Here is a 24,691-nt window from a genome sequence, read left to right on the forward strand (position 1 = left end):
CTGCACGGTAAACTCTTTTCTGGCAGCATCAATCCGAATGCCAAAAGCGTGCTAGACCTCGGCACAAGTAGAGGTATCGGGACCATCGTCATAGGGATATGTTACCCAGCGGTAAAAATTATCTTAACTACAATATCCTTCGAAGAGTTGCAAACGTAAGACCAGTATTTTTCTCACAAATGTGGGCAGCAGTTACCTCCCCCTTGTTAGAGACAAAACGATTGATAATCTGGGCGAGGTCTTTTTCCTATATCTCACTCCGTTTCCTAGGTTCAAGCAATTCTAGGACCAGCGTCGCTATTACCGGTTATCCATTGTGCAAGAATGGAAAATTTACCTCGTCACACAGAATGTTTATATCGATGCCCTCTATTGTCAATGATACCCGGACTCTGGTTACCACATTTGTACTTTCAGCAGGTTAAAATACAAAATGTAACCCCAGTTGTGCCCATACTTGGCTCTAACGTTAGAGTTGACTTGACCTGAGTCTAAAAGGATTTTCAGAATTTCTGCTTGCGCATACCCTGTTATTATCATAAGCAGCGTAGTGTCGACAATGCACGGTTGATTCGCAGTCGAAACATTGCATTAGGATCGACACAGGTTAGAGTATGGCGTATCTGGAAGATATTAATTGTAATATCTTGAGGTTTGATGCTCAATATAGTGTATACCTCCTAAAAAACTCAAGTTACGATGCTCAGTTTTCGGGACAGTACTCGACATTTCTTGTGCTCCTGGAAAATATATGGCTTATGATAAGACTGTCCAGCCATTGCATGTCTTTGCATTGATATCAGCATCTTTTCTTCTTGGCTAGCAAGAAGTATACCATATCCTCATTCCCCACTGAGATAGCAGCGATAAGAAGGATAAGTCGTCCATTTTGCCTGTGGCAAGGAATTCTTCTGCAATATCAATATGGCCATACACGCATTGATAAGCGCTTGCTTGATCAAGAGTCCACCGAGTCTATGACTAACAAGTAGCAGTAGGCGTTGCGGATTGTTCATTCGGCTCAGCTGGACATCCTCAAGAACATCATTCGCTTTGTCCAGGAATGCCCTGCGATCGGAACTGTAAACGACGGATGAATTGCACTTGGATAAAAAGATGCGAGCATTCGAAACTTTTTTTTTTATTTGGCAACATGTCCCCCCGAGCCACAATTTTCCCTGCTCCCCAGATGGAATGCGCCAAGTATCCCAAGCATGCTTCTTATCATCTCTATTCCTTGGATTCAAGCCATTAAACGGCAATGATACTACTCTCAGTCAGGACTGAATAGGAGACTTGAAGATGCTTCTCAATCAATCTCAGCATTGTCAGGAGCATCCTCGTCGTCAATTCTCTCAGCAGGTGGACATGAGTAAAGGAGACGCGACGGTTAAAGTAACATTAGAGTGCGCTTGATCCTTAACTCGAAGAAGAGGTTCAGGTTGGAATATACATACCATTGAATTGAATCCAGGTTCTTGTTGCACACGTCAAGAGCAATACCGAGTGATAGAAATCGGAGTATCTAGGAGTCTAACTTTGGACTGTATCAAGATTTACAGGAGCGATGAAAAGAGAGAAAAGGCCATGGGAGCTGTGCGGGGTCGCTTGGTCGTCTACGTTGAACAGCTTGGGCGCGCCCAAGGCACGCAAGAAACACAGCATAGCCAGCCACATTCTATGTGCTCTACAAGTATAATATAACCATACTCTAAGCTAATATAGTATATCCATATACTGTAGTCAATAGTAGCTGCGGGAGTCTGAAGGGCGTCTAAGATACATTATCTAACTCAAACCCACTCTATCTTCTCAATATTTTTTTTTTACCTAACAGGCTCGGGGCGACTTCTTAATACTGCTAAATACTCAATGTAGTTTTGTACTTACATCCCAAGCTGATTCCTCTGGCCTACCCATTTAACGACCTGATCTTGGCGGATTCGTTTTTGCTAAACACTCGCACACCGTTTCTCCTGTCATATCCAGCGATGCATCAAGCAATATGGAGACTACGAATTATGATTGCCCACATACGGCCATACCTACTAAAAAAAAGAAAAAAAAGAAAACTCGGGATCCCGCTCTCCCATAGATGAGCCCAAGGGTGGATTTAGTACGGATTACTCAGGTTAGTGATGATTGGGGAATCCCCCGTGTTGTATGTTTTTGCGTGTTTGTTTTCTCTTTTAACTTGAGCCTCAGTCGTTTAGTTATCGGCTGGTGAAGCCATTGGCAGGCTCTTTGTCAAGTGACTGAAAAAGGAGTAAAAATATTAGCGGGGGGGCCAAGGTGAAGACTCCCAGACATTGTGGTCAAGATTAGAGATAAGAAAAAGGAATGTAGACAAGATGGCAAGCCCTCCCGCTCAGCTCAGCCAACACACTTGCTCCTCTTACAATCACAATAATCCAGACCAACCCGAGCTTGACCAAGCGCAGAGCGCACGAGAACGTTTTATTAAAGTCCAAGGAACCATGTGCATATCTCAAATCCAAAGAAAAGCTTCAACCAAATCCAAACCCAAACCCAGGATATATCATGCACACCATCCAGCCCATGCACTCCAAGATCTCCGAGATACCACCAGAACAAAACAGCATACAACATATATAAGATGACCGCAGTATGTCCCTCATCCTGATACACCTGTCCAGTGCAAAATCCTGTTACGAATCAAAAATCGGCCCAAACGCCCTAACTCCCCTGCTCTCCAAGCCATATACTACCTTCCTCGTCACTCTCTGATTCGAAATCACCACCACCGCCTCGCATCCCTCTTGCTCCCACACTCGATAGCACAACTTGACCAAATCCGGCCTTTTCACTCGACTCGTATCAACCACGACGGCGTGTAGATCCGACCGGTACACCACGTCGCAAATATCGCGCCCGTACGTCGCCTCTGGGTCGTGCGTAGACCACACGATGCGCACGGGGTGATGTGGGACTTGGATGAGGAGGGAAAGGATAGGGGCTATGCCGGAGCCGGTTGCGACGAGGAGCACAGGACGGAAGAGAGCGGCAATGCGGAGGACTCCGAATTGTGGCACGCCGCGTGTGTAGATTTTCGACGGGGGATGGGCAATGAGGGAGGAGGTCCAGTCGCCTGCTTTGGAGACGATGACGGAGAAGCCTTTTTCTTCGGCCTTTCCCCTGGTTTGGGGCTTGTCTTGAGAGGGAGGAGAGGGAGAGGGGGACGGTGAAGAAGGAGAAGGAGAAGAACAGCAGCCTGAGCAACGACCCTTCATCATCATCATCATCATCTCCGTCCTAACCTGGGGAACGTTGCTCGCCGTCGGCAGCGGAATCACCCCAAACGCGTGCGTCTCCTTAAACGGCCGATCCGTGAGCTTCACGGCCTGGCCGAACTGCACGTTCCGATACCGAAACGTCAGCTTGACACAATGCGGCGAGAGCACCTCCGCCTGCACCTCCCTCTTCCTCAACCTCGTCCACGGATACACCACCAGCCCCGTGATAGTAACCAACATCCACAGGTTCGGCTCCCTGACCAACGTTTTTCCGATCGTGGCCCCGTCAGGACTGCGGTTTTCTGCCGCCAGTAGCACGAGCAACACCCAGAAAAGAATAATACAAAGCCACCCTCCAAACCGGTGAATTACCTCAAACCAATCATGCATGACCCTCCTAAACTTGGGGTGCGCTGTGCACAGAATACTCACCAACACCGCGAGGATGGCATACGCCACAAAGTACACCCAGCTCCGGACAACCGTCACCTCTTGCCGCGACGTAAGCTCCCTCGTCAGCAACACCAGAAAGGAAACATACCATCCCACCGCAGCGACCGCCCCGCCCGAATGAACCCCGCCGTATGTGTACACCCTCGCCGCAAGCGACCTTACCCGTAAGGGGGCATACTTCGTTGCCGTGCCCAACGTCCAAAACAGCGTGTTAACAACATGCTCGTTGCGGATGAGCACCGCTGCCAGGAGGTTGCTTGTCGTGGCGGTGATGGCGCCGTGGTAAGTCAGTCCTTGTGACTTTTCTGTCCTACTACCACTGGTGTGTCGCTCCAGAAGAGTGATGAGGGCAATGGTGTTGGCGAGGAAGACGAGGCAGAAGAGGCGGCAGTAGATCGAGAGGAAGGTATGCCGCAGGTGGCGGTAGAAGCGAGTGCCTTTTTTTGGGGGGAGAGGCAAGGGCGAGAGGTTATGAGCAAGAAAGACGTCGGTGGGATTCGCCGGAGGTTTTTCCTCGTTCAGGTTTGGGACTTGTTGTGGTGAGGGTGAGGAGAGACTGCGTGTGTTGTTGTTGTTGTTGTTGTTGTTGTTGTTGTTGTTGTTGTTGACTGGGGCATTGGATGCGTGTGTGGGCGTGCGTGCATTGTCGGCGGCTGCTTCCTCAATGTCTCTTGGGGGACTCGGAGGGGAGAGGATAGGGGTAGGGGTAGGATTGGATGTTGTTGAAGGCCTTCGAAGGAAGGAGACGCGACTCTGACGGGAGCGTGAACTTGAGAAGGGGGATTTGGGCTCCTCGGGTGACTCGTCACCGCTGGGGTCCGACTCGCAGTCGGACTCTTCGTATGTCATCACGGTTTTCCTGGTGTTGGTGTCTGCTGGTGTTGGAAGTGGTTGAGAACGGAAAGGGAGGGCAGGCATCATGAAGTAGGTTGGCAACCGCTGGGCGATATTCGGGCTCCAGGGGAGACTGTGTGATCGGACTGTTCGAACACGGGCATTGGGAGGAAGTCTTGCTTGGGCAGGGTTGGGGAAATGTGCCAGTGGTGTTTCTGGGCTGGCCATCGTCGCGGGGCTGAAGGGGTTGGATGGTTGGGCGTTGTCCGAAGGACTTGGTTGTTGAGGTGACATCTTCTCGACTTTGATAAGTGCTACTTGCTCCGTATATAATTGTATGTCGTTGCCAGGACTGGCTCTAAAAATAGCGAGCCCGTTTGAGTTGGTATCAACTTGGTGAGTCACGGCGAGAAGCACATACCCAACCCCTGGTGTATATGCGATGGCCGGACTCGGGCTGACAACCCACGGCGGCGTGGTAGACTCTTTGCACGCGTAGGAAGTTCAGATTCCAGGGGTTCCAGAACCGGATATAAGAACTTCTCTCTGAGAGTTGTGGGAAAACAGTTCTTAATAATACCAGACCTGATGATACATACGCCTACAGCGTGACGTAGTTCAGCTCTTAGTTTTCATATTCGTCGACAGCTCCGTCTACAACAGTCCCATCATCCGTGCCCACCACGTAGAGTCCGGCTCCCTTTATCGGTAATTCCTCAGACTATCCACAGCAGTTCCCAGCTGAGACTCAATAACGCCCAAAACAGGGAAAGCCTTAAGCACAATCAATTTGGAGTGGTAGCTCAGCGGCACCTCAGAATAGCAATGCGGAAAGAACATGCCATTTCGCGGTTCGCTAGACCCGAGCCGCAGTCGAGCATGGACATGACGGCTCAACGGGAAATATTGAGGTTAGTTCCCTGCGCTTGCAGAGGTCTCCAATCTCCATCTCACTACACTTGTAGATGTTCGGCAAGCTCCATGTCTCTTCATCTCCTGATGTTATCCTTAAGAGGAAACTCAGCTAGCCACCATCCATGGCCCGAGATAAGTTTACGTGGCTCCTCCAACTCACAACCAGTAGACATCTTGGTTATGTGCTTGCCGCCTGTCGACCAAGTCGCGGTAATCCCGACAAAGCGCGCAGACTAGTTGTACATACGACTTGTGCATAGGGCTGTGGAGCCTCAATGGGCCTAGTTCATTCATAGTTAGTTACTCAAGCTTACCCGATTAAAAGTCTACAGACATTTTGCTCTGCACAATCGATGGGCTCTTTGAAGCCTTTGGCGGTTGCCGCTGCGGCCCTTCAGGCATCCAAACTGCCCAGGAACCAGACGACTGGAAATCGTTGAAATACCGCAGAGGCTCCCAGACAGCCGCAGGAGTCTTGGATACCTGATGGCATGGGTTTCCTTTTCCCCGGGCCCGGACTTTGCAGTGTTTCTCGATCAGTCGTTAGTAGGTATATTGCACCCCTGGTGTGTTCTTTTTAACGCAAAACTTCGGACCGACGACAATCATAACTCAACTGCCACAAAACTGCCATTTTCCGAGCAAAGAAGTGATATCAATGTAAAGAAAAATTCATTGCTTGATGATGCTAATGCTTTGTGACCTAAAATTGTTAATTTCGAGCAAGGAAACTGTGGTTTACCATATAAGGCTGACCGGGATCCCTGTTTAAAGTTTCGCGCTAACAATCAAACAAGGGTGGAACTGTAGATGGGCATGTAAAGTTTGCGGGCTTTGCGACACTGTTTATTGAGTAGGCACCCAGTACAATTTTAAAATGGTGCAGAAGACTCCTCGAGCTTAGGGATCGCTCTCGGTAGATACGTAATGGAACTCATCGTTTGATTGGCATATCTTTCAGTTGTTTCTTTACGGGCGTGATCCTCTCTGCATCGCATCAGTGATCACTTTGCAGAACGGCCTAGGCTCAAGCCGGCGGGCGAACCCGTGGCTCACGCCGGAAATAGCGTCAAGGACGGCTTCGATGAAGTAGACATATAACATCAGCCGCGCGGCCGTTAAGATCCTGCTGATATATCGTATACGCAAGCAAGCGAGCCGCTCTAGACGCGGTCCGTCCTATAACTCCGCAATTATCTCGCCTATTGGTATCCAGCCTACGTATATCAGTGCACGATATCAAGTGAGCCTGATCTAGGTATACCTAACTATAACTATCCAGCGGCCCGGCTACTATGTGACCGGGCGCTGGGGAATGGTCCACGAATCGGCAGCCTTCGCGGGTTGCCTACTGAGCATATGGTGATACGATGCTACGTCCAACAAAGAATTCAACCAAGTAGCCGTTGACTGTTTCTGCCTCATCTGCCGCTTGCTTAGGCCTTGCCCTGGCATAGTTGGCATCGCATGTCGCACAACCGGGGGAGGTTATCTGTAGAGGCGGCTGGCAACAATACACTCTGATTGCTCCAGAATAAGGTAGCATAGACGTGTAGACCATGTCTAGGGAAGCACGCACTCCATAGAAAACAACCTTGAATAGACGAGATAGCGTCGCATTACCATGGAACTGAAGTCGGTTAGGCGGGCGCCGGGCGCAGTTTCACCGGCGGCAGTGCGGCTACGGGACATACTGTGTGTATGAAGAAGCGCGCGCGGGACCACGGGTGGTGAAGCAGACCAAACTGTACTGCTACACTACATACGGCGATGCGATCGGGTTCCATTCTCGGCAACGGATGAAACGAAACGAAACATTTCCCCCTTGGCGCTGTACACAGTAGGCAGGCAATAAGAGATACATTGAGCTGTTTACCTTATCTGCAGTATGTGCTGGTTTCTGGGTCTTGAATCATGCTGCTACTGGAGCCAACTGCAGAAGCCAAATGTTGAGTGAAATAATTGGAAGGCTAAAAAAAGAAGGTCGGAATTGGGCCCGAAAGCTACAGTTTACTTCTTGTTTGAGTTTGATTGTTAGTGCTAAACTTTGGTCAGGGGTTCTAGTCAGCCCTATTCTAATAGTTTGGGTTGCAGTGGTCTCTCAAAATCAGCGGTTATCATCAAGACTTAGTTATCTAGTTGGAGTGATTAAGAGATGAAGTCTCTACTCACTTGCGTCATTGCTTTGCTTTGTTTTGAAAGTGGCTTGTTTTTTTTTTTTTTGGTTAAGCTGTGTTTGCGTTAGCCAAAGCCTTCTCCCGAGGTCTTGCGCTAACCAATAAACCAGGGGGTTGTTGTACACTAGGTAGATAGCTTAGAGCTCGGGAGCAGGAGAAGTTCTCTCCATCTTATGGAGTTTCTGGGTCTGGAGATGCCAAGAACCGTTAGCTCGGAGCAGCCCTCTGATTGGCCAAACAAGCGCGATGCCAAAAATATGTGCAAACGGTTGTTTCGAAACCCTTTTACGAAAGCAAGCCGGAGCGGAGGCTTAGCAGTGGAAACCGACTTCAGGTCTGTTTTTGGCATTGATGTATCCAAAATAATGATGTGGGAGAGAAGATATCTCAGGATACGTTTGACTACGACCAGAAGAAGGTGTACGTAGTCGTACATATGCCCCGTACTCTCATGCTGACCCTGATTGACAGCCAAAGTTCCATGCTGGGCGAAGCTCATCTGTGAAACGGTAATTCCCAAGGTTTCGGGACGTCCCATGTAAGCCACCTTCGGGGTTAGGGGTGCTTGCTTCCTCATCGTATCCATCCCTCCATGGAGAGGTACGGTAGGCAGATAGGTCGGTTCGTGATTCCTTCAGCTTCTGGGGTTTCCTCCGCTACATGTACTGTCGAAAGGGTCAAGCAAACTCATGAGTAAACAGAATGACTGAATGAATTGATTATCAAAAAACAACAAGTCTTCATGGACCAGACCAGAAGAGGTTGGAACCAATAGAATCGAAATAGGACTTATCACGTGATTTATCACGTGAAAAATCTCGCAGCGCGATTTCTTTCTAGGTGTCAGTAAACGGCGGCCAAGGCTTTACGGCAGAGCGACAGCGAGGCTCGCAGGCCGGAACGCTCCGCTTGGATCCCCACTCCACTGCCATTAGGTGTGGGTGCGAGAGCGAGCCCCAAACATCACCACGCCGAGAGGAGCCTCAGAAGCTCGACCCGACCGAGTGAACATTCCAATTGCCCTTCGCCGGCCGCTCCTCCGACCCGACTCGACCCGACGCCTTCCCTTGAAAATGGCGACCGACGCTGCTGAGACCTCGCGCCGTATGTTGATACCCCTCCCCGAGCTTCCAGAGTCGAGGAGGCATGATCGAGATGCGCAACATGAAGAGGAGGAGCAGGAGAATTGAATGGCTCTTGCTGACGAGTACTGAAAACAGGCGCCACGCGCGAGGAAATGCGCGACGCCAAGGTGCCACTGGCCTACCGCGACAGCTGCGCCCACCTACTGATCCCGTTGAATCGCTGCCGCTACGAGACGTACTATCTCCCCTGGAAGTGCGAGGTACGATGCCTGCAGACCGACAATTACCCTCTCCCTTCGGCCGATTTTCTTTGCTTTACTCTGCCCAGTGTTGACTAGGGGAATTGGGTTATATGGCAACCAGACGGATCGGCTGACGGAGAGTGAAACAGGACGAGAGACACAGCTACGAAAAGTGCCAGTACCTTGAGTTCAAGAAGCGCGTGCAGAAGATGGAGGAGCTGCGCGAGGCCAAGGGCGGTGCGAGGAGCAACTGAGAGAGGGGAAGCTTGGCAAGGAGGGCGTCTTCTGTCTGTTTTGTCCATCTGTTGAGTCCCTCTAGGAAGAAGAGACATGACAAGACAAATCAAGGCAAGACAGGCCGGTAGTGATTTCTGGCAAGAAGAGGCAAAAAAAAGAGCGAGTTGCTGACAATCGAATGAGTGAGTGAGTGAGTGAGTGAGTAAGTGAGCGAGTGATGTGGGAGATAATATAAGTATAGACTTGATAATGTGAGACGAGTCAATGACGGCTCGCAGGTGTACAGATTCACGGTTACGGTTTACGACAACGAGGAAAGAGATGGCTGGGTGCAGACTAAAGCAACCACAATAGGCGGGCGGCGCATGCTGACTGCTACTTCACCAGCTGCAAGACAACAGGCTCAGGCTCTGTTCCATGGGTTATCAACTGGTCCCCAGGCTCAAGCACTTCATCCTCACCCGTGTTCTCTGCAGTTGAAGATCGGCCGATCTTCACTCCCATCGCCACCAGGCTCATGCCCACCTTGGCATTCATCCATCCGTCTCGCCGTCTGTCTGTCTGCCTGTCTCAGAGATCGATACTCTCCCTCTCTCTCCCCGTGTCATTTTAAACCCCATGGCCAGTGCCTTGTGCTGCCGTGACTATGACTACCGAACCCTCCGTACCGGATATCCCAGGCCAACCCACACACAGACACACAACAACGTGGAGCCCGGAGTCTTTGGTCCCGCCGTGCAAGACAGACAGACAGACCCAAGGAATGCAAAGAAATTCCTCAACCAACCAACCAATCTGCCACTATCACAATTGACTTTACTTTTGACGGAGAAGTGTAGTATTCGACAAAGCTTTTCCGGTTGAGAAATCGATGGCGATGATAGTAGACCACTCCGAACAGCCGCGATAAGAAATCCCTAAGATCAAGATGAGATGAACTTTTTCCAGCGGAGATGCATCTCTCAAACAAGAGATAAGCCTCCCCCTCCACCCCCCAGTAACCCGTCTCTTCTCCCCCAAGAACGCTTTATACGGACCCAGCAGATGCGACCTCGATCCTATGGTCCAGGATAGAACATCTCCCCGGATCGGATGGATTGAGGAGTTGAGTCAAAGAGGCTCAACTCCCGCGGAGATGGTGCAGTGCCAGTAGGCAGGTACTTATCTTTTTTTGCGGGCTGCCCCAGGGCATTGTTCCTGATAAGAACTTTGATAAGAACTTCCACTCGGATCTCACTCCAAAACAAAGCTCCCACCCCGCTGGTGCATCCATTCCTTGTGAGCTTGGTCACCGCCCTTCTCCCCCCCCCCCGGCCTTTATCGATGCCAAGAGACACGGATTCCAGCAGCCGCCGGTCGGAGATAAGCGAGGGGAGACGAGACGATAACACTTGTCCGCTGCTCTCGTTCGTTCCTTCGCAGGGCTGACAAATGTGGCGTTGGACTGGACTCTGTACCGTTTTTGTGGGGGTTCTTCCACAACCTTGATTCGCCGGCCCCGACTCTCAAGGAAGAGGTTCGGTCGGGCACTAAGTTTGTCTCTTGCCGATCTTGCTGCAGCAAATACATACTTGCTATGCTGTGTGACGTGCCCGTGATTGACGGTGCTTCTCCGGAGATGCATGTCGTGCCTTGAGCGACGCGGGATTGGGTTCGGTTGATCTCCCCCATATTCAGCGAAGTGTTGTGTCTTTGGTGTGAGTAAGGAACGGAAGGTCTACACCGTAGGCTATCGGAACCTCTCGCCCATGCCGCCACATCTTATTGCTTGGAGCTTACATCTGAGGCTCTAAGATACGACCTGTGTTATCTGCAGTGTCGACTGTACAGTGCTCATCTTAGGTTGATGTTGTGACCTCTTACCTTCTTGGAAGTTGATGCAGTGGCTTGTGTCTGGTGAAGGGGTATAAGTCTGTTGGGCTTCTCATCTCTATCAACGACTGACAGTGGTTGATGGACCAGGACAGTCTCCCGACTTCATCCCCTCCCTTTTTTCTCATTCACGGGGTCTCTTCACTTCTTTCCCCTCTCCCCCCCTAGCCCTTTTCTTAGGGGGCCGTGAGAACCTCACCTTAAGTAAGCCAACTGAGTCCACAGAAAAAAAAAAAATATGGGCTTCAAATCTCGCCTCTCAACCCTCTGGGCACCGCCTCAACTCAACCCCGTCACCAAAAAGGCCCGGTCCATCCCCCTGCTCAATCCTCTCGACCGCCATGGCCGCGTCTTCTTCTTCTCCTGGATGGGCTTCATGATTGCCTTTTGGGCGTGGTACACTTTCCCTCCTCTTGTAAGCGGCCACCCTCTCTCTTCTCCTCCCTGCCTCTTCCTTTCCCTTTAGCTACCTCTAGTTAGCAACACACTAACATCTCTGACCACAGCTCACCGTAACAATCCGAGAAGATCTTCACTTAACCAAAACCCAAGTCGCCAACTCTAACATCGTCTCCCTCTCCGCGACCCTCCTCATCCGCCTCATCTCCGGCCCCCTCTGCGACGCAATCGGCCCGCGTAAGGTCTTCGCCCTCGTCCTCTTGCTGGGAAGCATACCTGTCGGCCTCGCCCCATTGATCCACAACGCGGCCGGGCTCTACACAATCCGCTTCTTCATCGGCATCCTCGGCGCGAGCTTCGTGCCCTGTCAGGTGTGGTGCACGCTGTGGTTCGACCGGAATGTAGTCGGCACGGCAAATGGGCTCGCCGGCGGGTGGGGGAATGCCGGCGGCGGCGTGACATATTTTATCATGCCGGCTGTGTTTGACAGCTTGGTGGGAAAGGGATTGACGCCTGGGAAGGCGTGGCGGGTAACCTTTGTGGTGCCATTGGTGTGTTTGGTGGTTTGTGGTTTGGGCCTATTGGTGTTGTGTGAGGATTGTCCTACAGGGAGGTGGTATGTTTACCTATCTACTTTCAATCTACTAAGGGGCGCCTCTCCCCCTCCCCCCCCCCCCACCACACACACACACGTCCCGCCCGGGACCGGGGGACGGGGGGGGGGAATTGAGGTGATTGAATGTGTTTGAGACCAAAGACTAACTGCCTACTCCTCTGATTGACAGGGCCGACCGCTACAAAGCAATCGAAGCCAACCTCGCCTTCGCCGCCTCTGACTCAACCGACTCGTCCACCGACACCGATAAGATCGTCCCTGTCCCAGGCTCCATTACCTCCCGCCCTCCATCCCCCTCCCGCCCATCCAACTCCGACACTAGCCCCGAGAAAAAGCAAAGCCCCCCTTCCTCTCCCTCCCTCCCCCCGACCCAAGCCATGTCATCCCCTTCCTCCCGAAATTCCCCTCCCCCCTTCCCTCCACACCGCCATCCCCATCCTCCTCTCTCCGCAATGCCTCTTCCACGTTCTAACCTACGCTTGCTCCTTCGGCGGCGAACTCGCCATCAACGCTGTCCTCTCCTCCTATTACCTCTCCCTCTTCCCCACCAAACTAACCCAAACAACCGCCTCCAACTACGCCGCCATCTTCGGCTTCCTCAACTTCCTCACCCGCCCCCTGGGCGGCGTCATCGCCGACCTCTTGTACAACCTCGCCCCCGCGCGCTACAAGCTCTGGTCCAAGAAGCTGTGGATTACCACGTGCGGCGTGCTCACCGGCTCCTTGCTCATCCTCATCGGGCTGTACAAGTCCCCCTCCTTGGCTGTGACCATCGCCCTCGTTTGCGTCATGGCTTTCTTCCACGAGGCAGGGAATGGGGCGAATTTTGCTTTGCTGCCACACGTTTTTCCGCAGGCGAATGGTTTGTTGAGCGGGGTTACCGGAGCGGGGGGCAACTTGGGTGGGGTGGTGTTTGCGATAGTTTTGAGGTTTATGGATGGCGGCACGAATTATAGCAAGGGGTTTTGGGTGATTGGGATTGTGCATGTGGTGGTAAATTTGGCGGTTTGTTGGGTTAGGCCGGTGGCGGAGAGTTAGGAGGGGGCAACATTGAATGAGATTGTGATAGGGGATGGGTAAGATAAAAACATACGTTGAAGATGGACGTGTGTCGGGAGTTTTTCTTATTTGGACATACGATGGATACAATATCGATACAGGGCAAGGCTGGATGGATGAATGGTCTACACTTTTCTAAGATGACCTCATCACAAGTATAATTACGTACATGGGTTATGCTGGCGAAATATCATGTAAATGCTGGCATGGCATGAGCTTCAAGCTCAAGATATTCCTCCATCACTTCCCTAGGCCGTTCTCACTTCTCTTAGCCTGCTCCAGACCTCCGCCAACTTCAATTAGACTTAAAATCCCCCACCCCTCCTCCTCCTCTCTCGATCAGCCAACGTCAACTTATTTTACTAAAACCCCCTTTCCCAGCAAACCCAACTCCTTTCCAACTCTTTCAACATCCCCAGCCTGGTGAATGTCACATCAAACATATCCTTTCCCTTCTCGAATGAACCCATCTCTGATCCATATCCTCCAGCACCCACCAGAGAAAGCTCGCGACCCCGTATGGGGTGCAGATGGCGTCACCAAAGGTCTGAAGCTCAGAGGCAGCTTATCTGCTAACTGATTCTCGTGAATGAGAGCTTTGGCAACAAGCATCCAGGCTTCATTGGCCGTGGTGAGACGAGATTGTGTGTCTTTCTTGGCGCTTTTGATGGCTGCTTGGTAGGGAATTGGTTCGGTTGTGGATGTTTTGATGCTGTCCCCATAATTGTTTGGCTAGGAGAGTAGAGAGCATTGAACTCTGCGGCTGCTTCCTCAGCTTGTAGGTAAGCAGCCCGCAGTGTGGCTTGTGGTTTGGGGGAAGCCAACATTTGGCGGGGTTTGCGAACCGTACGTGTTGAGAGATTAAACTGTTGCAGCAGGAGTTTGAGAATTGTGAGGCTGAGCCATAGCAATGTAGGTCCTCTAAATGGCCTTTTTGCTTCATGTTCCAAAGGCAATGTGTGTTTTGTTCCAGATGCCTTATCAGTAAGCCATAGTCCTAAGCAGAGACAAAGAATCTGCAGGACTAATGATGAACCATGAACCAGATCTTGAGAGCCCATGAAAAGGTCAGTCAAACTAACAGAAAGGGTATCATGACAACAACCACTTGAAACTGCACTTGCAGAGATCGCGACGCAGAAAAAGATATAACAAGCATTACCACTGAGGTGGTGCATTCCATATCTGCTGACTAGTAAACGAGAGACTAGAGTGGAAAAAATCAGAAAGAAATCGATGCCACTGATTGATCAGTGGGCCATATCATGACAGAATGACAAAGTTAAAAGTTCAAAGTTTGAAGTTGAAGACGGATAAAGTCTCAAGACGGATCTCACCATCAGTCTCAAAATCGAGAAACTACTCAAGTTCAGCTGGGCGCTTGGGGTGGCCGATAGGCGGAAGAGGGGAGTGAGCTGGGAGCTCAGGCAGCGTCGGAACCCCGGACCTAGCAGCTGCAGCAGCTGACGACTCAGCCGGGACAGCAGTTACCATCGGAGCAGACATCGTTGAAGCCAAGTGACCATGACGATCTGAGCATATCTGGGGCGAAGCGGGATCCGATCCGGCGAGAGAGCTGGGCTGAGAGCCAGACAGGGGCATTCTGCCCAGACCGATTAGAACAGGAGACGGAACTGGGCCATCATGGCCAGGGGAAGGAGTCGCATTGTCAGGAAAGCGAGCGGTGTCTTGGGTACCTTCACGACTCTGGTGGTTTCCTCCCCTCACTTGAGGTTCGAGCGCGCAGTGTTGCGCAGTCGCCTGTTGCCCCCTACGGGACTTATACACCATGAACCAGATACAGCAGCCGATGAAGGCTAGGAAGGCGATTGCGCCAAAAATGCTGCCGATGATGGTACCAATTGGGGTCGGGCCGGAGACATAGGTCGACTCGGAGGGCGAAGGAGCACCCAGGGTCTCAGTGCCAATGTCCTGTGATGTAGTGGCGATTGTTGCATTCGGGGGAGTAGTCGCAGAAGGGCGCACCGGTGGGTACATGGTCATGACACCACCCTCAGCAAAGCAGCCAAGCATGAGGAACATACTGGTGGTAACGGTCGTTCCACTCGTAGTCTCAGTCGGATACATGAAAGTGCGACAGTAGGGGCGGTCCGTGAACTTGCTAGGGAGTGTTAGTTAAGCCGGGGTGTAGAAGAGATGAAATCAGCCCTACCAGCAAGTCGTTCTCTGGCCTTGATCTTCACAGGCACCCCTCAGAGAGGCATCGCGATCAAGACACATGGTTGGCACATTGGTGCAAGTCGACGAGGGGCCATCAGCATCCCGCTGGTGGCAACATCCCATGAAGCCGACGCCATCATTGGCGCAGAACATGTCATCCGGGCCGACGCAGTTGATGTAGACCCCTAGAGCACTGTTAGCGTGGTCTCAGAAGACAGGAGATGAACTTGTTACATCTAGAGGTCGTGATCGTGGCGCTGTCTCCCGAACGGTGCAGACCACTGGTTTGAATGATGCCACACGTGTCGGTATGGTCGCGTTCATGTCCGTCGTCTATGTTCGCGTGCGCAAGAGCCGGAGAACCAGTGAAAGCCGGGACAAAGCCCCAGGGAGTGTCAGCAGTGACGAGTTCGAGGGCATTTACGTTCGGGTTCCTGGCCTGAGCCAAGGTGCCAGTCGGTTCGACAGGACGCATGAGCGTCTGCCTGGGCGCCATGCCAGCCGTGGCAGCGCCCAGCAAAGCCCTCAGCAGAAGCAAAATTCCAAAAGCCTTGCGCTTCATGCTGATGGCTGAGACAATCTATCGGCTTCAGTCAGAGAAAAGTGGTTATGTGGTGATGACGCAGCAGTGATGGACTGGTGGTAGTACGACCTGGCCTGGCCGGGGGAGAGTTACGAAATTTTGCAGACGAAAACACAAAATTGTAAAATATTTGCGAAAGAAGAAGGACCCGCGACTGTGAGGGCTGCGAAATTTGTGCTGCCTAGCATAACAGCCTGTTATCGCAGGGCTGGTTGGGAGGGAACACAGAAAGGAACACAAGATGGAAAGAGCAACCCAACCCCCCCTCCCCCCCGCGTGAACAACGCGACACGAAAGCTTGAAACGCGTGCTAATGTGTCTACTCTCTTATTGGAGCCAGCAGTTCCATTGCCTTCCATCTGGGTCAGTGAGAGTTGTAGTTGCTGCTGCTATTGTCAAGTCCTGCTTCTGTCATCAGTCATCCTACCATCTGAATTCTGAGCTGACTATCCATGGATCTCCCTCTCCTCTAATATCGCCTGAATCATCCCAAGGCAACCAACAGTCATGTGAGCGTTCAGCCTCAGGATTGATAATAATAGCTAGAGGTGGGTATCCTCAGCGTTATACAGGTTTCACTCATTGCCTTCCAGCTGGGACCTGTCATGGTTGCTCGAGTCTTGGTCAATGGCGAATGGTGATAATGTTCGATGTCTGCATTCAGCTGTCTGTTAGACTCCAGGACTCCAGCACCCATTCTCAGGCAATGGTTCCCAAGTAGTGTTAGAACCACACATTAGCCTCCAAGCAGTGATCCCCGAAAGAGTTTATCTCTTAACTGTTTTGCTATCCCGGCCACGTTGACAGCTACCCTCGGGTAGCAATCCATCGTTTGGTATGAAACAATAAATAGAGTCCTGCATGGCTGTTGAGACAGTCTCACCCAAGACGGGCGGTAGAATCACGAAAGAATGTTCTCTTGAGTTCAGCTCTTTGATTACACCCCATAGTACAGGATCTTGCACACAATCTGTCAGATCTCACACCAGCAAGCACATGGCCAGGCCAGCCACGCTCAGGGACCCGCGACATCCTGGTCTGCTCAAAGAGATCCGGAAGCCGTAGTCTTGTCTCAGAAATAAAGGACCCAGCATTTGTCATTTGTCTCAGAGTACGGTACATGCGCTTGGCTAGGCATGCTTGGAATAGCAACAGTGGCGGCACGTCCGAGACTATGGCGTTAGGATGAGCCATGGCGGTTGGAGATGAGGCTTGATGGGGGGAAGGAAGGGGTTAAATTAATAGAGGCTGAATAGAGCTTCGATTCCCCTCCATCTGGTTCATCATCTCATCACCTCAGCGTTCGAAATACTTCGAAAGACAATAGATCACTTTCCGTGAAGTCTTCTATTTTGCTCCAACTAGTCAAGATCAGGCCAAGATCAAGACACAGCTTCAAAAGACCATCTCAACACTGCTCAACTCACAATGGCCTCGAGACATTTCTCTACTAGCTCTGGCCTTGTCAACCAAGGAAGGTCAGGCTACGACACTACAAATCTACCATCTGGCCCAGGGTCAGATAAACCAAAGGGGTCCAATGGCAAATAGCTGGACACAACGAGTGAGGGTCATCATATCGCTCTAAGTAAGGAGGAATTGCTGACAAGAGGTTTTACTGGACATGTTAGTTCGTCCTGAACATGGCAGTTCTCTTTAATTATACCATATTGATCTTAGTTGTTGCCAAGTCTTGGGCAATGCGAGGGGTATTAGGTTTCAATTCCAATATCTGTTCGAGGAATAGAGGAAAAGACTTCTGAAGCAATCCTTTTAGTTTTCTGTACGTACCTGTTGTTGTGTTATAAGCGAGTCATATCTTATTAATACACCACTCATCCAAAAGACAAAGTCTCGACCCAGCTATCCAAAAGGCATCTCTGTCGATTCCCAACAAGATAGGTATTCACCATCATTTCCAAACAACCTCCCATATCTCATCCAAACTCCGGTTCAACCCTCATGCCCAACCCGCATTCCTAGCCCACCTCATAGCAAAATGCCCCGCCACAGCGCCAAACACCGTAAACAGCACACACGGCGCAGCCTTGATCAGCTGCAGCCACCACGGATTGAAGTAGACAACCTCAACGTTGTTCCCCATCGGGTCCAGCACAAACGCCGCATAATACCCCTTCGCGTACTGCGGCCTCTCGCCCGGCTCGCCGTTGGGGATGCCGCCTGCTTGTCTGTACTCTGTCAACATACTCGCACCTTCTGTTTGTTATTTTTTTTTTTTTTGGAGAGGGGGGGGGGGGAAGGGGAAGTACGTACACAGCAATCTTGTACCACCTCTCCACCTCTTTTACTCCCCCCGCATCGAACGCAACATGCGTCGTCAACCCTTTTTTGCCCTCCTCCTTATCCTTGCTTGAGTTGAAAAGATACCCATCCCTCTCCAATTGAGCGGCGACCTCCTCGCAGGTACTGTGCAGCCAGAAGTCGGGGCCACCGTTGCGCGGACGGAAGCCGACGTAGAGGTTGGCTTGTTCTTTGTAGATTGTGTAACCTAAGGGTGAGAGGATGGTTTGGTAGAAGGCACGCATGCGGGTATGGGTACGGGGGGTTGTTGGGAGGGCGACGTGATTGATAGGCATGTTGATTGATTATGATGAAAAGGGAGAGTCGACTGATTGACTGACTGGAGATCGGGGGTATTGGCTGAGTTGGATGTTGAAAGCCGAACTTTGGGGGAACTCTCGGAGGGGCTGAGGGGAGAGAGTCGATGTGTAGGTGAAGAAACAAGTTCAGATGCGTTTGCTGAGCGGGGTCTCTTTGTTTGTCAGATCAGACGCTGACTGTCTTCACTCTTCTTGAAGTTCCCTTCTGCATTATTGACTTCTAGATTCTCAACCTCGCTCCGTAAACTTCAAGCTTCCTCCATCTTATAGCCCCCAGCCCCAACCCTAGCCCTTACCCCTTCCCAATAGTAGTGTCGGAATCACCAACCTCGCTGCTCAAGGCAACAGGCAGCAATTTGCAACCTCCACACCTGCATCCTCCCTTGCAGTGAAGTCGCTATGTGAATGGCCAGCCCCGCGGGGCTCACGTGAGACCGCGCCATGTTGGCGTTGAGCCCCGCTTCTGCAGACGCGCGCGGGTCATCATTCCTCCCGTGGGAGCAAAAAAAAAAAAGCTTGCGTGGGCTTGGGGAGGGTTCGGAGTTACGAGCGAAGGTTTGCAAGAAGAACCATGCAAGAAAAGGACCTAGTGTTTTGTTTTAATGCTGCAGCCCGGTGAAATGGAAGCGAACCTGCAATTGGCGCGCACGCAGACATCAAGACTCCATTCTATCTAGTTTCTGCACCATTCTTCTTCCAAAACCCCCATTTAAGCCCCCTTCCCAAAAAGCACCTTAACGGTGTCATACCCATACTCCACCGTCCCATGCCAATAATTCGTCGTATCCCCCTTACTCACCCTCCACGCCTCATCCAATGCCCTCACCACATCATCCGGCAACGGGCCCCTCTCCAGCGCATCCAAATTCTCCCCCAACTGCTCCAGCCTCGATACGCCCACAATCACCCCATCATTACCGTCCTTGACTCTCAGCTTTGAGTGATGCACCAACCACCTCAGCGCCGTCTCAATCAGCGTCAACCCCGCCTTCTCGGCCGCCTCCTCCACTATCTTGAGAGCGTGAAATGTACTGTCGCGGAAGTATCTGTCCCTATAAAGTTTACCCGATCGAGCCGTGTCGCTGTACCTCCCCTCCTCAGGAACCAGATCCTTGCTTTTAATCTTCCCTGAGAACAAACCGCCAGCAAGGGGGTTGTAGACAACAATATCGAGGCCGTACCGTCGGCAGGCGGGGATCAGCTCGGTCTCAAGGCTACGCGTGATAGCGTTGTACATGCCCTGGTAGAGCGTAGGGCGCACCCAGTTGTTTTGGTGGCAGGTGAGCACGATCTCGGCAACCTCGAAGGAGGTGAAGTTAGAGAGGCCGAAGGTCGTGAATTTTCCTTGGGAGTATAAGTCGTTGATAGCGCGGAGCGTTTCGGCGAACGGGGTTGCGCGGTCCTGGACGGTTACTTTGTCAACCTTCTTCTGTCTAGGTAGGTTGGCTGGAAGCACCCACCGCCGCGTGGAGGTAAAGGATATCAACTCTGTCCGTCCCCAAAGCCTCTAAGCTCTCCCCCACACTCTTCACAACCCCCTCATACGAATTACTCCCTTTCTCATGCGGATAAATCACCTTCGTTGCCAGCTTCAGTCCGCGCTCCTTCCACTTTCCATGGTCGCGCGTCCAAGCCTCTTGCTTCTGCCCAACATACATGCGCGCGGTGTCCACCTCGTTGTAACCGCGCTGCTGGAGCAGGTCGAGGACGGCGGCGAAGTCGGAGGGGGAGGTGACGCGGGCGCCGGTTGAGGGGTCTGGGCCGAAGGTCATTAGACCTAGGATGACCCGGGGTTTCTGTGAGGCCATCGTGGCGTTATTTTTGTCCTTCTAGGCTGGACTATGATCTGGTTGTTCGGTTCGTGATCGTTTGGAAGGGGAGAGGTTGTGTTGTGGCGTTGGCGTCTCGTTGGAGAGGATTGCGCGGTCACTCTTATGTCGCTCCGATCTGTTTGTTGGAATTTTCAATCCTCGCCCTTATGCTAAGCCCGAAGTAACCAATCCCTAGAGATAAGTCATCCGGAACTTTATATCCCTTCCCCAGGAGCTATTGTAAGCCCCGAATGCGACTTCGTCTTTCCCCTCGGAAATGACGACAACACCCCCACAAGTCCACATCCCATTCCATCCCGTCCCCTCTCCCTGCTCTCTGAGTTCGTATCCCGGCGGATCCGGAGTCCCGACCCCCCCGCACTGGGCCCGGAGTTGAAGGCGGCAACGCTGTGGTGGATCTTGGACGGGCGGGGATGTCGGAGTTAAGGGGTTAAGAGAAGGTTGACCGTTAACCCCACATTGCCGATCACGCTAAAGGCTAGCGCAAGAGGCTGTGAGGGGCCGCCAAGGGGCCGAGCGGGGGAGGGAAACATCGTTGCACTCATTTGTATCTTACCAGAGAGTTGTGGATTTGGAGTTGGGAATGCCGTGATTTAGTGGAGTGGATGCTGAGGACGTACAATGCCATTGGATGCTATTGCAAGTCCATGACTATATCGTGGCGTGTTATCTGGAGACCCTCTACGTGGATAGAAAAAGCGGCCAGTAAATGTAGAGGCAAGACTGGAATGTTGAGATTTGAGGATGGGAGACTGAGATTGACGAGGATGATGTCATCGGGAGCGTCGAGACAGCTCGGGTAAGTTCTTGACAGCTTCCGAGAGAGGGACAGACAGAACCTGCCTCGTCTCGATCACTTTTTTGTACTAGACTTTTTTTTTTTTTTTCTACCGACACTCCGGGTTCAAAACCTGCAGCCCCTCTAAGCACGGTCACACACACCTAATACGAACTTCGCAATACAAACCCACGGTTTTCACACTGAGCCCAGTAATCTAAATGCCTCCCTTCTGGTGATGGTAGCCTATAGACATCCAGTCTGAGTCCTTTCCGATCCCAACCTAGCTCCTTCAATGCTGTTTCCAATGTAAGCAGGAAAGTCGTGATAATCACGCATATATGAGTCTTGCCTTTCTCTGAACTCGGTCTGTCATCCATCTCGGTCATCGAGAGTAGAAGTGAAGTAGGAAGCAGGGGCGTGGATAGATGACTGTCCCTGACCTGTGCTGTCTTCTTGTAGTTAGGTCGGCCCTCTATCTTGCACAGCAGTCAAGACCACGATTATTCCAACATACCCTCCTTCATAAATCAGCTGGCACACGCATCAGACCCAGCAAATTTCCACGGCAGCTCTCAAGTTTAAACCTCTTATACAACGTCGTAGGCAAAACGGCAAACTCCGACTGCTGCTTCTCTCCAACTTTGGCCATGGTCTCAGCCGTAGACACAGCCAATTCAGAACCCTTATTGGTTGGCAGCGACAGCGGCGGCGACATCGTCATCCCGACAGTGTAGGAGGCGACTGCGACCAGATCCGTGCTCTACTCCTGGAGTCTTTCCCCCCGCAGCGCAGGGGTAGAGGATGATGACGATGCAGATCCAGATCACGAACCTTGCGCCCCAAACCCAGAAACAATAACTCTTCCCCTCAACCACACCACCGGGACGCGGGCCTTTGCATCATCCCTGGCATTCGGCCTTCCACCTGCATCCTCTGCAGTAATAAGAGGCCCCAACAAACCCTCCTCCAACACCCCCGCCACAATCGCTGGCTGAATAATCACCACAGCCGGCGACTTCTCACTGCTACTACCAGCACTCTTCTGCTGCTGCTGCGCGACCCCAGCAACAAGAGAAGCCAAATACCCCTCCCACATTTTATCCCTACACCCCTCATGGAGATGACTCGCCGGACAGCCCACCTCACTCGATTGCGCATGAAACAGCACACTCACAGGATTTTCCAGACGCCAGTCCCTCCTGGAGAGCTCGCGCATACCGCACACCCTGTGGGGCACCACGCGGGTCCACAAGCGACACGAGAAACGTAGCGCGGAGTCCAGCATCTCAATGAGCATGTGCTCGAGGAGCTCGATGCCCGAGGCGTCCTGGTCGCGGAGGAGGTAGCGCGCAGAGGAGCTCAGGAAGCGGTCTTTGAGTTTGCGGGCGTAGTTAAGGCGGGTGTCAATGTGTGCGGCGGGCTTCATTTGCCGAGGGGATGGCGTTTTTGAGGGAGAAGCCGCCGGAGGAGAAGAGCTTCATCAGTTGGGCGCGCCAGTGTTGTGCTTGGAAACGGGAGTCCTCGTCTTGGGCTGGGGATAACTGGTTATTTTTTTTTTTGTGTTGTTGTTGTTGTTGTGTGTGGCTGGGGTCGGGGAGGAAGAGGGTAGGGGGGGAAGGGGAGGGGAAAGGGGAAAAGGGGGGGCTCACCGTCTATCAACAGCCGAACCAATCTATCCATATCGGCACTCATTGGCAGGCCCAGCGCCGAAGCCGTGTTGTTGACCTCCTTGCCGCCGTTCAGAAGCTCAGGAGGGAGTCCTTCGTCCTCGGTGAGCCGGACAAACTCCTTCACTTCGCTCACGAGCTCGTCTAGTTGGGCTGGGTACAGCTTGCGCAGTCGGTCGGGGTCATCGTGGGCGAAGGCACGCGCCAAGGCAAACCACAAGAAGTCTTGCTCGTCGAACCAGCTCAGGATCTCCTCGTTGGAGAGGATGTTGGGCAGCTTTCCGGGATATGTAGCGGCCAGGTCAAGCAGCTGCTGTCCTAGATCAGCGATGCGCGCTTCATACTTTGTTTCCTTTCGACGGAGCGCCTCATTCCATTGCCTCGCCCGTCGGTCATGATGCTGCTTCAGTGCTATGTACTTGCGGGAGAGCTCCTGGTTTTCGGCAAGCAACTCCTTCTCCGTGTGCTGCAGTACAGCAATGCGCTGGTACAAGTTTCGAATCACCTGCACAAGCTCGCTCTCTGCTGTCTGTGAGCCCTGCTGTTGCTACTGCGGCTGCTGGGCAGCAATCGAGTTGAGAAACATGTGAATGCGCTCATCGACAAGGCCCTCTTTGCTGACACCGCCGTCGCCACAAGGGCGATGCGTTGACTAAGATCGGCCGCGCTCGCGCTCGCGCTCAACACGCTCACGCTCTGATCTGTTTTGATCGGTTCGCGGTGATTCATTGTCATTATGAGGAGGAGGAGAAGAAGAAGAAGAAGGCTGCTTCTCTTGATGCTTGCTGCGCAACCGGGATTCGAAGTGGCGTTGGACATACGACCAGTGGATGGATTCAACCAGCTCAGCGGCTGGAGGGACATAGCCATGAGCGAGGTCGCCGAACTCGACGATTGTAGAGCTGGGTGTGTTGGGCTCCTCGTCGAGGGGTTGTAAGAGGTTGTTTGAGGTGTTGATGTTGACGACTTGGCTCTTGGTGGAGCTCACTTCTGTTAGCCCTGACTGGGCGACAAGAGGCTGGAAGTCAGAAGCCATGTTGGCTTTGGCACTGCTGATCTTGGTGGACGTGGCCGAGTCAGGACGAATGTTGGGAGGGGGAGAGGCTACTGAGTCTCGGCGGATGGCTGCAACAGAATCCTTGGAGTCGGGAGAGGCGAGTGATGTGATGGGGGGGGAGGGCATGAGGGCGCGAGGGGCAGGCAGTTCAGATGACACAGGTTGATAATGGGACTAAGCCACCATTTAACTCAGCCACTCTCATGTTGTGAACGTGGAGGACTTGGGGTGAGTGAGCGATGATCTCCGAATCACCTTTTTACCTTCACTGATGACACCTCCCATCACGAACCCTGTGAATGCTGGCCCTGACAGTCTGTAGCATGCTGAAAGCAAACAAAGACACCAAAGACTCAAAGGCTGAACTGGACCGAACTTCAAGACAAATGGCTGCTGTGCAAAGGGTGGGTAAAGAGAGAATTTATAGCTCGCACAGCCCTGGAAAAATTGAGTGTGTGATTAGCCAAAGACTGGTCATCCTCCAGGGACTAGAAGTCTCTCCTTTCCTACCCCCGCCCCTGGGCAGCAGACAGCCAGCCATAGCCCAGGTAGGTATCTAGCATTAACAGCAGCGACAATCCCAGCAGAAAGGTGAAAGCCAGGTGTTGCGATACCCAGTCAACCGCAGGTGTCGGCAGGCCTCGAGTGCTGGGCAGGCCGAAAGGAAGGGGGATCCGCCATCCATATCCAGTAGGTCGCAAATCTTGTGCAGCAGCAAGGGAGTAGTAGTTTGGCATTTCCGTTGGTTGACGTTCACTTCAGCCAACATACAGTTTCAAGCTCTTGGGACGCGGGACTGGTCAGTCACAGCCTACTGTATGTTATG

The 24,691-nt window shown here is 52.1% G+C and overlaps 7 protein-coding genes across 7 annotated transcripts; 2 read left to right on the forward strand and 5 right to left on the reverse strand.

Annotated features, from left to right (window-relative positions):
* Positions 1 to 2,669: 2,669 nt before the first annotated feature.
* CTHT_0042020 (uncharacterized protein) lies at positions 2,670 to 4,835 on the reverse strand (the record flags this gene model as incomplete). Its single annotated transcript, XM_006694542.1, has 1 exon — positions 2,670 to 4,835. One exon carries the CDS (start codon positions 4,833 to 4,835, stop codon positions 2,670 to 2,672), a length of 2,166 nt encoding a protein of 721 aa, XP_006694605.1.
* Positions 4,836 to 8,706: 3,871 nt separating this feature from the next.
* On the forward strand, positions 8,707 to 9,214 carry CTHT_0042030 (uncharacterized protein; the record flags this gene model as incomplete). Its single annotated transcript, XM_006694543.1, has 3 exons — positions 8,707 to 8,737; positions 8,854 to 8,978; positions 9,110 to 9,214. The coding sequence occupies 3 exons, from the start codon at positions 8,707 to 8,709 to the stop codon at positions 9,212 to 9,214; spliced, it is 261 nt and encodes an 86-aa protein (XP_006694606.1).
* Positions 9,215 to 11,307: 2,093 nt separating this feature from the next.
* CTHT_0042040 (putative inorganic anion transmembrane transporter protein) lies at positions 11,308 to 13,122 on the forward strand (the record flags this gene model as incomplete). The annotated part of the gene is made up of 4 exons (XM_006694544.1): positions 11,308 to 11,484; positions 11,576 to 12,019; positions 12,078 to 12,084; positions 12,254 to 13,122. The coding sequence occupies 4 exons, from the start codon at positions 11,308 to 11,310 to the stop codon at positions 13,120 to 13,122; spliced, it is 1,497 nt and encodes a 498-aa protein (XP_006694607.1).
* Positions 13,123 to 14,502: 1,380 nt separating this feature from the next.
* Positions 14,503 to 15,886, reverse strand: CTHT_0042050 (uncharacterized protein; the record flags this gene model as incomplete). Its single annotated transcript, XM_006694545.1, has 3 exons — positions 14,503 to 15,265; positions 15,317 to 15,509; positions 15,559 to 15,886. 3 exons carry the CDS (start codon positions 15,884 to 15,886, stop codon positions 14,503 to 14,505), a joined length of 1,284 nt encoding a protein of 427 aa, XP_006694608.1.
* Positions 15,887 to 17,867: 1,981 nt separating this feature from the next.
* On the reverse strand, positions 17,868 to 18,504 carry CTHT_0042060 (uncharacterized protein; the record flags this gene model as incomplete). Its single annotated transcript, XM_006694546.1, has 2 exons — positions 17,868 to 18,096; positions 18,182 to 18,504. The coding sequence occupies 2 exons, from the start codon at positions 18,502 to 18,504 to the stop codon at positions 17,868 to 17,870; spliced, it is 552 nt and encodes a 183-aa protein (XP_006694609.1).
* Positions 18,505 to 19,237: 733 nt separating this feature from the next.
* CTHT_0042070 (uncharacterized protein) lies at positions 19,238 to 20,336 on the reverse strand (the record flags this gene model as incomplete). Its single annotated transcript, XM_006694547.1, has 2 exons — positions 19,238 to 19,930; positions 19,989 to 20,336. 2 exons carry the CDS (start codon positions 20,334 to 20,336, stop codon positions 19,238 to 19,240), a joined length of 1,041 nt encoding a protein of 346 aa, XP_006694610.1.
* Positions 20,337 to 21,964: 1,628 nt separating this feature from the next.
* Positions 21,965 to 23,991, reverse strand: CTHT_0042080 (uncharacterized protein; the record flags this gene model as incomplete). Its single annotated transcript, XM_006694548.1, has 3 exons — positions 21,965 to 22,561; positions 22,810 to 23,333; positions 23,502 to 23,991. 3 exons carry the CDS (start codon positions 23,989 to 23,991, stop codon positions 21,965 to 21,967), a joined length of 1,611 nt encoding a protein of 536 aa, XP_006694611.1.
* Between the last annotated feature and the right edge of the window lie 700 nt (positions 23,992 to 24,691).

This window comes from Thermochaetoides thermophila (assembly GCF_000221225.1).
Source record: "Thermochaetoides thermophila DSM 1495 unplaced genomic scaffold scf7180000011818, whole genome shotgun sequence".
Taxonomy (NCBI): Eukaryota; Fungi; Ascomycota; class Sordariomycetes; order Sordariales; family Chaetomiaceae; genus Thermochaetoides; species Thermochaetoides thermophila.